The sequence below is a fragment of the Rana temporaria genome, chromosome 5 (assembly GCF_905171775.1).
Source record: "Rana temporaria chromosome 5, aRanTem1.1, whole genome shotgun sequence".
NCBI lineage: Eukaryota > Metazoa > Chordata > Amphibia > Anura > Ranidae > Rana > Rana temporaria.
In genome coordinates this window covers 133035972-133049818 of record NC_053493.1, presented here as the reverse complement: position 1 = coordinate 133049818, position 13847 = coordinate 133035972, and the positions used below count along the sequence as shown (strand labels likewise).

At 46.7% G+C, this 13847-nt stretch overlaps 1 protein-coding gene across 2 annotated transcripts in view; it reads right to left on the bottom strand.

The window, feature by feature from the left end:
- KIF15 (kinesin family member 15) overlaps positions 1–13847 on the bottom strand; it is a 116778-nt gene that overhangs the window by 54455 nt on the left and 48476 nt on the right. The window contains exons 14-16 of one of the 2 annotated variants that reach the window (XM_040353133.1): positions 12392–12569; positions 9649–9787; positions 2238–2379 (exon numbers count right to left, since the gene is read on the bottom strand). In XM_040353133.1, the coding sequence (XP_040209067.1) occupies positions 2238–2379; positions 9649–9787; positions 12392–12569 (459 nt within the window). The remainder of the gene's footprint in view (positions 1–2237; positions 2380–9648; positions 9788–12391; positions 12570–13847) is intronic. The other variant, XM_040353134.1, reaches the window with a different exon arrangement.

Here is a 13847-nt window from a genome sequence, read left to right as displayed (position 1 = left end):
CGACGCACGTTACGCATGCCCTACCCAGCTGGGAGTGTCTCAGAGTTCTCCAGGAAGCGCTGGGAGCAATCAGCACCCTCGGATCTCTCGACACATACAGTAATATATACACACACCAGTGGCTTTACTACATGGATAAGCACCAGACTAAACACGGGATATACATTGTGAGTGTAATTCCAAATTGTTTAACATTAAAACTGTGAAAGTGTTTCTTGCACTGCTCATATATCAAGTCAGCACTCGCATATCAAGTAAAAAAAATAATTGCTAGTCTTTCAAAACGCTCATATACCACGTTACTCGCAAACAGAGGTATTATGCTGCGTACATACGATAGGTTAGTCTGATGAAAACGGTCTGGTGGACCGTTTTCATCAGACCAAACCGATCGTGTGTGGGCCCCATAGGTTATTTATCCATAGGTTAAAAAAAAAAAAAAAAAAATGGAACTGGTTTTAAAATTATCTGATGGATACCTAACCGATAGTAAAAAAACGATAGTCTGTAGGCACGTCCATTGGTTAAAAATCCATGCATGCTCAGAATCAAGTCGACGCATGCTTGGAAGTATTAAACTTCATTTTTTTCAGCACGCCGTTGTGTTTTACATCACCGCGTTCTGACACAATCGTTTTTTTAACTGATGGTGTGTAGGCACGACTGATCATCAGTCAGCTTCATCGGATAACTGATAGAAAAAAACGTATGTGTGTGTGTGTATATATATATATATATATATATATATATATATATATATATACACACACACACACACACACACACACAGTTGTTTTTAGGGGATAGGAGACTGATCGTGTGTTCATACAATGTATGAACACCGATCTCTCTTCCCCTAGTTAGTCCCCTCTCCCCCTAGTTAGAACAGTAAAGGAACACAGATGACCCCTTGATCGCCCCCCTGTTAACCCCTTCCCTGCCAGTGACATTTATACAGCAATCAGTGCATTTTTAAAGCACTAATCGCTGTATAATTGTCAATGGTCCCAAAAAATGTATCAAAAGGGTCCGATGTGTCTGCCGCAATATCGCAGTCCCAATAAAAATTTCAGATCGCCATTACTAGTTAAAAATAAATATAAAAAAAGGGGCTTAAATCTATCCCTTATTTTGTAGACGATATAACTTTTGCGCAAAGCAATCAATATAAGCTTATTGCAATATTTTTTTTTAACAAAAATATGTAGAAGAATACATATCGGCCTAAACCGAGGAAAAAAATAGCTTTTTATAAAAAAAAAAATATTTGGGGATATTTATTTTAGCAAAAAGTACAAAATATTGTGTTTTATTCAAAGTTGTCAATTTTTTGTTTATAGCGCAAAAAATAAAAACCGCAGAGATGATCAACTACTACCAAAAGAAAGCTCTATTTGTGGGGGTGGGGGAGAACGTAAATCTTGTTTGGGCACAGTGTCGCACAACTGCGCAATTGTCAGTTAAAACGACGCAGTGCCGCATCGCAATAAAAGGCCTGGTCATTGAACAGCCAAATCTTCCGGGCTAAAGTGGTTAAGCACACTCCATTTCCCATAAGGGCAATGCCCTCAAGTACTGCAGTTGTGCAGTCCCAACAAGGTAGGTCGGAAATATTAGGTAGGATCCAGAGCACATGCCCTGTGCAAAAAGCCTTCACCTTCAGGAAGATGGACAGTCTTCAGGAACAGTGTTCCACCACACAGATGCACTGTGGCCCTGAACCTGTACAGCACTGGAACATGAAAAGGGTTCTACTAGGCTGTCCTTACATCTTTGATTTCCTAAAGTTCAATCTCCAAAAGGTAGCAGCATAACCCCATGTACCTGAATTACTATTTGGGGGCCACTAAAAGCAGTAGTAAAGTCGTGTGTTTTTTCTTTTAAAAATGAGCCCCCTGCAATGCACCGCATTGCCAGCCCTGCGGTTGGAATGACGGAGTTAACAGGAGATATTCGCATTACTTACAAGTGAGCTATACTACAAGCTTAGCTGTAGGTACTACTCAGAAATGAAAGTTTACTACCGCTTTAATGTACGACTAAAAATGTAATTGAGCAAATAATTGGTGATAATCTTCCATGTGCCTGTGAGTTGTGTCTTCGATCGTCTTGGGGAACACTACAGTTAATAAAATATATATGGCTTTCCTTTGTATTAGCTGCACAATAGACATGGTCTACACAGATAATATTTAGGTGCACATTTATTTGGCTTGTCTAGTACTATGGATGCTTACTTTTATTGTTTCTGCATGCATTTTGTTCAGTTGGGACACTTCATTCCTCTTGTGGGCTTTGATGGCCTCAAAAATGTCTTCAAGATGCTTATTAGATTTGAGCAAAGACTGAAGCTCAGATTCCTGTTCAACCTGCTTCTTCCTAAGAGATTCAAACATATAAAAATTGTTATAGCTTAATGCTGTATTACCATTTAAAGTTAGCTTGACATTTAATATTAGGCACCTCTGCTGTGCAGACATCCCCCATCTTGTGGCAAGGTTGGATCTTTGAATATTAACCACTTCAATACAGGGCTTCTATACCCACCTCCATACCAGGCCTATTCTGCCACTTCTCGCCTACATGTACAAATCATCATGCTTTTGCTAGAAAATTACTCAGAACCCCCAAACATTATATAGGTTTTTTTTTTAGCAGACAACCTAGGGAACAAAATGGCGGTCATTACAACTTATCGTGCACGGTAATTTTGGGGGGAAAAAAAATTAGCCCATTTTTTGGGCTAAATATGAAAGATGATGTTACGCCGAGTAAATAGATACCCAACATGTCATGCTTTAAAATTGCGCACACTCATGGAATGGCGCCAAACTTCGTTACTTAGGCGACGCTTTGAAAATATTTAAAGGTTACCAGTTTAGAGTTACAGAGGGGATCTAGTGCTAGAATTGTTGCACACGCTCCAACGCACGCGGCAATACCTCACATATGTGGTTTGAACAACGTTTACATACGTGGGCGGGACTTACGTGTGCGTTCACTTCCGAGCGCGAGCTACCGGGGACAGGGGCGTTTTAATTTTACCAATTTATTTAAAAAAAAAAAAATTATATAATATATATATATATATATATATATATATATATATATATATATATATATATATACACACACACACATATATACACACACACATACACATATATACACACATACACACATATATACACACACATACATACATACATACATGTACAAAAATCCTATTTTCTCTTCTGTTCATGGACGGACACAGCAGCCTTTGACCTTAAGGACGTCCCCAAGCAGTGTCAAAAAAATTCAAGGGGTGGGAAAAACAACACAGCAAACCAAGCTACACCCCAAACAAAACCGTAGTTTCTCAACGGAGGAACTCCAACCTTAAACTGCCGCCTGTAACACCTTGCGGCCGAAGGAGGCATCCGAAGATGCACTCATACCCACCTTGTAAAATTTTGAGAAGGTGTGGATTGATGACCAGGTCGCTGCCTTACACACCTGTAACACAGACGCTTGATGACGGAAAGCCCAAGAGGCACCGATTGCCCTAGTCGAATGCGCCGAAACCTGAAAAGGAGGCGCCCGCCCCTTCAGGGCATAGGCCTGAAGCACAACCGGTCTGATCCACCTAGAAATGGTGGCCGACGAGACCGGCAGACCTTTTTAGGACCACTCACCGACGCGAACAGTGAGTCCGACTTCCAGAACGGAGCCGTAGCAGATAAGTACACACGTAGGGCCCGAACCACATCCAGGGAATGTAAAGTGGCCTCCTTCGGGTTTTTCGGCCGAGGACATAAGGATGGTAACACAATGTCCTCATTAATGTGAAAAGCCGGATGGATGAGGAAGTAGGGAGCCTTGCAGGACAAGGCCGCCAGTTCAGACACCCGTCTGACCGAGGTAATTGCTACCAGAAAAACCACCTTCTGTGACAGAGTGAACAAAGGGATCTTTCGAAAGGGAGCTTCTTGAAGCACGAGAGAACTAAATTCAGGTCCCATTGGGGCAGTGGAGGACGCACAGGAGGGGCCACATGCCGGGCTCCCTGCACAAACGTACGCATCAAGGAGTGCGCTGCCAAGGGTCGCCGAAAGTAAACAGCTAGAGCCGAAATCTGACTCTTAACCGTACTTAAGGCGAGAGCCTGATCCACGCTGTAAGAACAGCAGAATCCGGGACACCACGTATGTACGGGGGTGCCATTTCATCTCTTCACACAGAGATGTAGGCCTTCCACGTACGATGGTAAATCCTTCGTGAAGTAGACTTCCATGCATGCAGCATGGTAGAGACCACCGAGCCTGACAGGCCCCGGTCCTTCAGTACCTGGCTCTCAACAGCCACGCTGTTAAAGCCAGTGACTGTAAAGCAGGGTGGAAGATCGGACGCTGCGACAGAAGAAGATCTTCTCTCAGGGGTAGACGCCAGGGGTCTCTGCCACCAGACGCACCAGGTCCGCGTACCAGGAGCAGTGCGGCCAATCTGGGGCGATCAGGATTGTTGGAATCCCTTCGGCTTCCACTCTGCGCAGCAGGCGAGGAAGAAGCTTCAGAGGAGGAAAGGCGTAAATTAGGCGATAGTGACCCCAAGATGCCACCAACGCGTCAGCCCACGGGTCCTTTGACCTGGCCACGAACCGTGATACCTTCCGATTTAAACGGGACGCTAGAAGGTCCACGTCTGGAGTGCCCCACCTTTGGCACAGACTCTGAAACACCTCCGGGTGAAGAGACCACTCTCCTTGGTCTAGGGTTTGGCGACTTAGGTAGTCGGCTTGCCAATTCTGTACTCCCGGAATGTACACGGTCGATAAAGCCGGAACGGACCTTTCAGCCCACCGAAGGATGTGCGCGACTTCCATCGCTGCAGCTGAGCTCCGTGTGCCTCCCTGATGATTGACGTACGCCACGGCCGCGGAGTTGTCGGACTGGATCCTGACCTGTCGGGCCTGCAGATCCAGGGACCACCAAGGCAAGGCACAGCTTGATTGCTCGGAGCTCCAATACATTGATTGGAAGGTGGGACTCCTTTTGAGTCCAGCGCCCCTGGGCTGACTGGGTGTCCCAAACTCCCCCCCCAACCGGAGAGGCTGGCATCCGTCGTGACCACTGTCCAATGGCACGGCAGAAACGACTTTCCGGTCCGAAGCACCGGAGACGTCAGCCACCACACTAGGGAAGACTTGACCAGCTGACTCATCTGAATCTGGTAATCCGGAGATGAAGGGAGCTTGTCCCAACGTGACAGAATTTCCCTCTGTAGCACCTGGGTGTGGAATTGGGCATACGGAACTGCCTCGAAAGAGGCCACCATCAGACCCAGAACCCTCATGCAGAATCAAAGAGTTGACCACTTCTGGGTCGACAACTGCTGCACCGCAGATTGCAGTGTCTGAAGTTTCTCCGTTGGGAGAAAAACTCTCGCCTCCGCAGAATCCAGGACTAGCCCCAGGTGTTCCAGTCGCTGAGACGGTACCAACACGGACTTCTGGATATTCAGAAGCCAGCCGAACTCATGGAGAGTCTGAAACGTGATAGACATGTCCTCTTCTAACTCTGAGCTTGAGGAAGCTCCCAGGAGAAGGTCGTCCAGATATCCTACGATAGCGATCCCGCGCTGCCTCAGCAGGGCCAGGATCGGGGCGAGCACCTTAATGAAAACCTGTGGTCCCGAGGCCAGGCCGAACGGGAGGGCCACCAATTGAAAGTGGTCCTCTCCGATCGCAAAGCGCAGAAATCTCTGGTGCTTTGTGCATATGGGAACATGTAGGTATGCGTCCATGATATTCAAGGACGCCATGAAGTCCCCCTGATGGAGCGCTGCTATTACTGAGCGTATCGACTCCATCCTGAATTTTTGCACTTTGACAAAACAATTGAGGGCCTTGAGGTCCAGGATTGGACGGACCCCTTCCTTCCTCGGGACTACAAACAGATTGGAGTAAAACCCCTGAAACCGTTCCGTCGAGGGAACCGGCACAATCACTCCCCTGACCAGAAGGTCCTGGACAGCCGCTGACAAATCCGTCCGGCGATCCGGAGGTTGGAAGGAAAAAAATCTGTTTGGTGGACAAGAGAAAAACTATATTGTACCCCGAGGAAACTACTTTGCAAACCCAACGGTCGGAAAGAAGAGACCTCCACCGAGCCGCGAATTCGCGAAGCCGGCCCCCCAACCAAGATACGGGCGGGGCAGACCTTCATGCGGAAGCAGGTTTGTCCGCAGGCTTGTTGGGCTTGTGGTACCAGGTGCGCTTCTGCCCTGCAGCGGGGGTCTTAGCACCTGCCGCACTGGGCGGGCGAAAAAACAAACAAACTTGGGGGTAGTAAAGGAGGGCCCTTGCTTACAGGTGAGGCTCCTTGCCCTTCCCAGACTGTGGGAGCAGTGTGCTCTTACCACCTGTGGCATCCTTTATGATGTCATCCAGAGACGCCCCAAAAAGCCATTCACCCTTAAAGGGTAAATCCACCAAGGCTTTCTTTGAGGACTGGTCCGCAGACCAACACTTCAGCCACACAAGGCGACGTAGTACCACCGCGTAGGCGGAGACCCTAGAGCGCAAAGGGAGCGTATCCAGGGCCGACTCACAGACAAACTTCAGACCCTGAACCAACTGTTCAGCCAGGTCCACACAGGTCTCGGAAGCATTCTGCGCCTCCAGCTCCTGTAGCAAGAACTTTGCCCGTTCTGTAAGTGTCTGCGACACCAGAGTCCCGGCCAAAACCGGTCTCACTGCCGAACCCACTACTGTGATCATGGAGCAGGCCACAGCCTCCACTCTCCTATCTGCGGGGTCCTTAAAGGCGGGAGCCCCTTCCACAGGCAACGTGGTGGCTTTGCTCAACCTGGACACGGGAGGGTCCACTAACGGAGGAGAGACCCACTTTTTTTTTTTAAAAAGTACTCCTCAAAAAAGGGATAACGGGTCGCAAAGTATTTTGGAACAGCAAAAACTTTCTGCGGCATATCCCATTCCTTGTAAAACAATTTGTCCAAATATGGAACACAAGGAAACACTTTTGCGGTGCGGGGGTGGCTTGCGGAACCCAAAAGGGACCGGCACATCCGATGCCTCCGCCAATTCCACAAGTTTCTGAGTATCCCACACCGCAGTGATAAGAGCTCCAACAAATTCCTTATGCACTGACCCTGAAGCAGAGTCATCCTCACTGTCCGCGTGGGCTAAGCCTGCATCATCTGACATGACAGAACCAGAGCCAGATGCAATAGCAGGGCCCGATTCTGTGTCAGAGACATCCCCAGAAGCTGGCTCAGGGAGGGGGCGCTTTTTACCCCCCTTCTGGCCACTTGTCGCTTCAATCCTGGCGAGAAACGCCTCAAGGACTGCCGGTTAACTCAGGCATCGCTGGGGTAGAAGCTCCTGATTCAGGCTCCATGTTGCCCCACCGCTTATGCCTCCCTAGCACTGCAAGGCAGAAAAACCCACCGGTCACCTCCCGGCTGCAAAAGAGAAGGCAGGGGACCCCCAGGGAACTCACCACCCCACCCGGTTGCAGTGTGAGCTGAAACGCTGAGAAGTGCTGGCTGCGCTGTCCCTCAGGAAGTGATTCGCTGGCTTTTTCTGCGCTATTTCAGGCACTAGAGGCTAAGACCTTTCCAAGATGGCCTCCATCTGAGGTAAAAAAACACCATGCAGGCTACAAGAAAACGGCCACCGAGCTATGTAAACCGCATCTGCGGCAAAATGGCGGCCATACACAAAGAAACACAGTGACACAGCAAAAACCACGGCCAGCACATACAGCAACTCCAGAAAGTAAAAAATAACAGCACCTCACAACGCACGGTCCCGGTAGCGATAGAACCCCAGGAGGCCCCCCCCCCTTACAGCCGCCACCCAGCATGGGGAAGGAGGGAGAGAGGAAAGCAGGGTGGACCCTCAGTCGACCTCCCCAGGGAAGCACCAACCATACCACCTTGTCAGGGCAAGGGGCCTACTTACCCATCCTGCGACCACCGGCTGAAGGCATTCTGGACAGAACCAACATCCGCTAAACGGCATGGCTGTCGGCCAGACACACTGTGACAAGGCCATAGAGACCGGTCATATGTGTGCCCTGGAACATGTAGTTCCCCAGCCACCCCTGGAGCAATGGGGCATGTCGGGGATGACCCAGAGCTGAGGGCCGGCACACGCTCGATGGCTGAACATGGGGGGACTACAAGAGTCAAGACCCAGCCTGTCACCCAGTCGGCAGTTGATAGTAGAATCTCAGGATTCAAAAATGCAGGAACAAAACAAAATAAAAGCGAAAAAAAAAAAAAAAAAAAAAAAAAACCACTCCAGAGTACAGGGACTCCAGAAGGCCATGTGTCTCCTGACGTTAGGCAGAAAAAAACTGGAGCTGCTGAGGCAGAGAGTGGGTTGTACCCAGGGGACCACGCCCCCTGGGAGGAGTTGTACTGAGGAAAGTGTTTTAACACTTAAAGTGCTGTTTTTCTGCCTAATCTCTCCTGGAAGGAAGGATATACCCTAAAGGTCAAAGGCTGCTGTGTCCGTCCATGAACAGAAGAGAAAAAATTTTGATCACTTTTATTCCTATTACAAGGAATGTAAACATCCCTTGTAATAGGAATAGTGCGCGACAGGTCCTCTTTAAGGAGAGATGCAAGGTCAATAAGACCCCACATCTCTCCTCCAGGCTGGAAAGCATGAGATCGCGAAAAAAAATTCACAGATCTCATGCTTACTAGCTGCAATTGCGGCTTTGTTTACTTCCGGGTACCTGTGCGTGACGTCATCACATCGCGCCGGGGCCTCCGACGGTCAGAGATGACTGGTGACCATCTGGTCACCAGTCATCTCTATGCTTCCTATCCGGCGCAGGGCGATCCTTTCTCCGGGCCCCCGTTGGAACGGGAGAGCCTGGAGAAGCACCGGATGGCGGCGGGAGAGGGGGTGTCGCCTCCCGCCGCCTATAAGAACGATCAAGCGGCGGAACCGCCGCTATGATCGTTCTTATGGTGCGCAGGATCACAATGATATCTGAATGATGCCTCTAGCTGCTGGCATCATTCAGATATCACTGCACAAAGTCCAGGACATCATATGACATCCACCCGGGATGGGAGATCCCCTTTGTGGACGTCATACGACTATGTGCGTTATTGAAGTGGTTAAGTAATTGCCATCAAGAGCAATTACACGATCATTGCTCCAGTCATGCATTCCTCTGACAGCCAATACTTTGATCGCCGGTGGACCCAGCAAAATGTGGCTTGAAGAGGATTAGGAAGGCTGTTGGCCGTTATTCGATTGCTTACCCAAGGATGCAGTCCTCAGAAATATTTATTAGCCAATTGCCATTTCAAAGCATTAAATATCTTTTTGAAAAATGTTCATGCATATAAATGTGCGATACTAGCCCTAATGTCCAGAAGCATGAATAAAATGGAACAAAGAGGTGACCAAGTGCCAATCTCTCTTGCAAGTCAGAGCTCTTGATCTGTATAGTTGTTTGGGGTCAGTTAAAATATTGGAGCCTTTGGATCAGCATAACAGCCAGGCAACTTGTACAATGTATTAAATGAAAGCTCTTCAATGGCAGCCTATGCATTATCTCTGTAAATGTTACATTTAGGGTACATTGTATTAAAAGGATTAGAATACGACTATCAACTAACTTTGTCAATTCTTTAAATTCTTCATATTCTTGTTTTGCTGTGGCCAGCTCACTTTGAAGCTGAAGTAACTTCTCCTTTTGCCTCTCTGTAGAAACCATACTATTTTCAGAGGGTATTGGTGTCGAGTGCATTGGTAAAGCTGGACAAAGGAGAAAAAAAATCATAAGACAAAAAAAAAAAATGTTTGAGTCAACTGCAGTGAATGTCATAGGTTTATAAAATATGCCCAACAGTTTACGTTTCTGATTTCATAGGTTGATACGGATTTCTAACCTTTTCAAAATTAAACTAGGGGGAAATGAATAAATAAAAAAAATAAACCACCCAACCATTTCTGCTAGATAGCAACTTAGTTTAAGGCTACTTTAACACTAGGGCCGGCGAGTGCCAGCAGCGCTTTTCAGCCGATAGTGGGGTTAAAAGCGTTCGTGTTGCGGCGCTTTTGAAGCACTTTTCAGATGCTTTGGAAGCGCTGCTCATTCATTTCAATGGGCAGGGCATTTTGGGAGAGCTGTATACAGCACTCCCAAACCGCCCCAATAGATGCTGCTTGCAGAACTTTTCCCAATGTCCCGTAGGCGCACAGCCCCAGTGTAAAAAGTCACACTGAAATTAATGGCAGGTGGTTTTCAGGCATTTAGAGGATATTTCTAGCGCTAAAATGGCCGAAAAATGGTTCTTGTCAAGAGGTTATTTTGTGCAGCCAAAGCTTCCTTCTTGTGTTGAAGGCCATTATTGTCCGACCCCTGTAGTTAGCGCTGGCTTTCAGGCAACATTGAAGATTTGGAGAAAGATACACACAGACACACACACAGAGACACACACACACACACACACACACACACCCCTTTCACACTGAGTTTTTCGGGCGGTACATCGCTAAAAATAGCGCTGCTATACTGCCTGAAAAACTCCTGCCCAGCAACCTCAGTGTGAAAGCCGGAGGGCTTTCACACTGAGACGATGCGCTGGCAGGAGAGGAAAAAAAATCACCTGCAAGCAGCATCTTTGGAGCGTTGAGAGGAGCGGTATGTATACCGCTCCTTCCCATTTAAAACAATAGGATACCGCGGTAATACCGCCCGCAATGCGCCTCTACAGAGGCGCATTGCAGGTGGTATTAACCCTTTATCGGTCGCTAGCGGGGGTTAATACCGCACCGATAGCGGCCGAATCCAGCGGCAAATCCGACTGTATAGCGCCGCTATACCGCCACCGCGGCTCCCACCCCAGTGTGAAAGGGGCCTTACTTTCATCCAGGATTCACACGATATTCCAGCTGAATGCACCAAGAAAGAGGAGTGAATCTTGCGATCCAGAAACGTATGGATGTATGAAGCATCTCCTATTGAGAGCAATAAGAAATCAGTGCAGGAGTCCTCTCTAAAATGCTAGGCTCCTAACTTCTGAAGTTTAAACTACAGAGCAGGAATAAGAAGCAGATCAGGAAAGAGAAAAGTCAAAACTCATGCATACCTGATTTAGGTTAGTGACAAAGTATTAAAGGCCAAAAGAATAATCATATTCATTTATATGGCTGCCCACTGACTCTAAAGCCCCATACACACTATCAGTTTTCCTGCAGGTTTTTCTCTTCGGGTTTACCAAAACCATCTAATATGAGGTCAAACCTTACCTGAAGAGAAAAACCTGCAGGAAAACTGAAATGGGGCTTGAGGCCAAGGAACTGAGCAATCACATGACCATTGGATTGCTTAGTTCTCGGCCTTCACTAAGCAGAGTGTGGGGACTGTCGGTCACCAGCTATGTCTGTCCCTCCAGCTCTCACTTGACCACAGGGCTGTGAAGAGGTAAGAAGAGGCTGGCTAAGAGTCTGTGAGGCTGCTGGTCAGGCATCTGAGTGGATCCCAGCCTTAAAAAGTCGGGATTCTTGCAGAGCCTGGACCAGCTCTGTGAAACCAGCCAACAGCAGACTTTAGTCCATTGTTGACTGAATCTGAGTCACAGGACTGCGAATAAGTGCATTCCTGTGACCCAGAAGAGAAGTATGGCCAAACAAGCTAGGAAAATAAAATTATTAAGTCAGCAGCTACAAATACTGTGGCTTCTGACTTTAATAAAAGCAGTCACTCACCAGCCAGGGATCCAGAGCTGTCCTCGCCTGCGCAACTTCTTCACCAGTCTTCGAGTTACCTGCGCCGCCATCTTGGATGTGGGAAGCCAGCTGCGACTTCCTGTTTCACACAGCCAGGTTTCCACTATGCATGTGCCAGTCTCACCAAGTTTTCTCAATGGACCCAGACCTCCTGGGACGTGCATCAGGGAGGAGGGCAACTCAGATTGCCTAGGTGATCCGAGCGGAAGTGGGCACCTGTCAAAGCTAGGTACCCACTCCCAAAAAAATAAATAATCTCTCTCTCTCACACACACACTTTATCTCCCCTAAAAATACAGTTAGGGGAGGGGAGAGCATCCCTTTTTAGATGAAGTTCCACTTCAAAGACCTGTCCATACCACATGGTGACAGTCCTACAGTTGCAAGGGATGGAAGCCAAGTAAAATCGTTGAGCCCTGGTCACATCTAAGTTTTAATCTACCTCACAGAAGGCAAGGAGACAGGCCAGAAGATAACCATTCACAAACACATATCCTAGTGATTCTTTAATTTCTAGCTTATTTCTTTATTTAGCTGTGGTCACACATTTTTAGTATTGCTCATAACTATAACAGTTGATAAATATCTAATCAGCTTTAATAAAAGCAGAAAATAAAAAAAAATTACCACCATTCTTCTTTGCACGCAAGGAAGCTTCCAAGAAAGCTCTTTCAAGGTCTGCGATCTTTTGATTGTCAATTTCTTGCGCTCGTTTTACAGACTGGAGAGAGCGGAGATTCTTATTCTCTTCCCTTAGACTGTGGTTCTCTAAGGCATATTTTGCTACACGAGGATGATGCTCAATCTAAATGTAACACATATAGAAAAAGATAAGTCAACTGTTTTCAAAGAAAATTAATTATACAATTTCCTACTATGAAAAGTTGCACGTTACAAGAAAATCAACATAGAATGCAAAGAAACGAAATACTACAATTCTAAAAAGGTATATCCAGGATTCTTAGATGTTAAAAGCAACACAGAAAGACCTTGTGCACCACCGTGCCATTTATGAGAAGACTGCCAACTTGCCATGCAGTATATACTTTTGCGGCCCGTGTATGTTTTAAGTGAGAAACGGTCATAAGTGGCAAGCACAAGCTTAGATTTAAGGGTAGACCAAGTATGAATGCAGACACAAGGACTGAAAACATGAAAGAAGTTTAAAGTCACAAGTAGGCAAAAGCTTTTAAAATTAGATTGAACTGGCAACACTATCTTTCAAGATAAAGATTTAAGGACTGAGGGGGAAGGAAAGCAAAAAAAAAAAAAAAAAAAAAAAAAAAAAAAAAAAAGCCATGTAAGATTATAGAAGTAAAAGCAAAAACATTTGAGATTACTCACAGTCAGAGGTCTTAAGCGCAACAAGTTTTTACTTGAAAAAGGTTCTATGACTACACTGTGGGCACAGGTTCAAACCCACAGTGTCTGCATTACGACCCGTGCATCCACACATCGGGTATAACGTGGCAAGTTCCGTGCTCCCTGGGAACGGGAAAGTGGAGGACGCTGCAGCAGTCAAGCCAGCGGGGGTGCTAGACCTGCTTACTGGCACTATGGACTGGTAATATGGCCGCTTGAGGACTTCCCGATAGCAGTGATGCACTTCCAGTCTGACAGAGCAGCTCTAGTGTCCCTGCTGGCTTGAATGCTGCAGCTTCCTTCACTCACACCTTCAAGGAAGCACAGATCTTGCCACATTATACCCGCTGGTTGGGTAGTTTGTGTGTGCCTCAGACAAGAGTCCAGTGGTTTAGATATGCTTTTATTCCACTGCACACTGTGAAAACCAGTGTAAGCACCATTTAGGATTTCTGTTTTTATGTGGATAACATTTACTCACTGTAGACTTTGTTTTTTTTACCCTTATTGACTCAGTGTCCATTGGATTTGTATACGAGATTGGCACATTAAACACAACTACAAGAGTGTTTATTGCTTGGGCATGTAGTGGAGCATTATGTGTGGCATTGGAATTAGTCCACAATTGGCACCCATACAGGTAATATATAAAGAGATCAGCACCATCTTGGTTGTTTAGTAGGACACCATATACAGTATATCACAAAAAAAGGGAGTACAT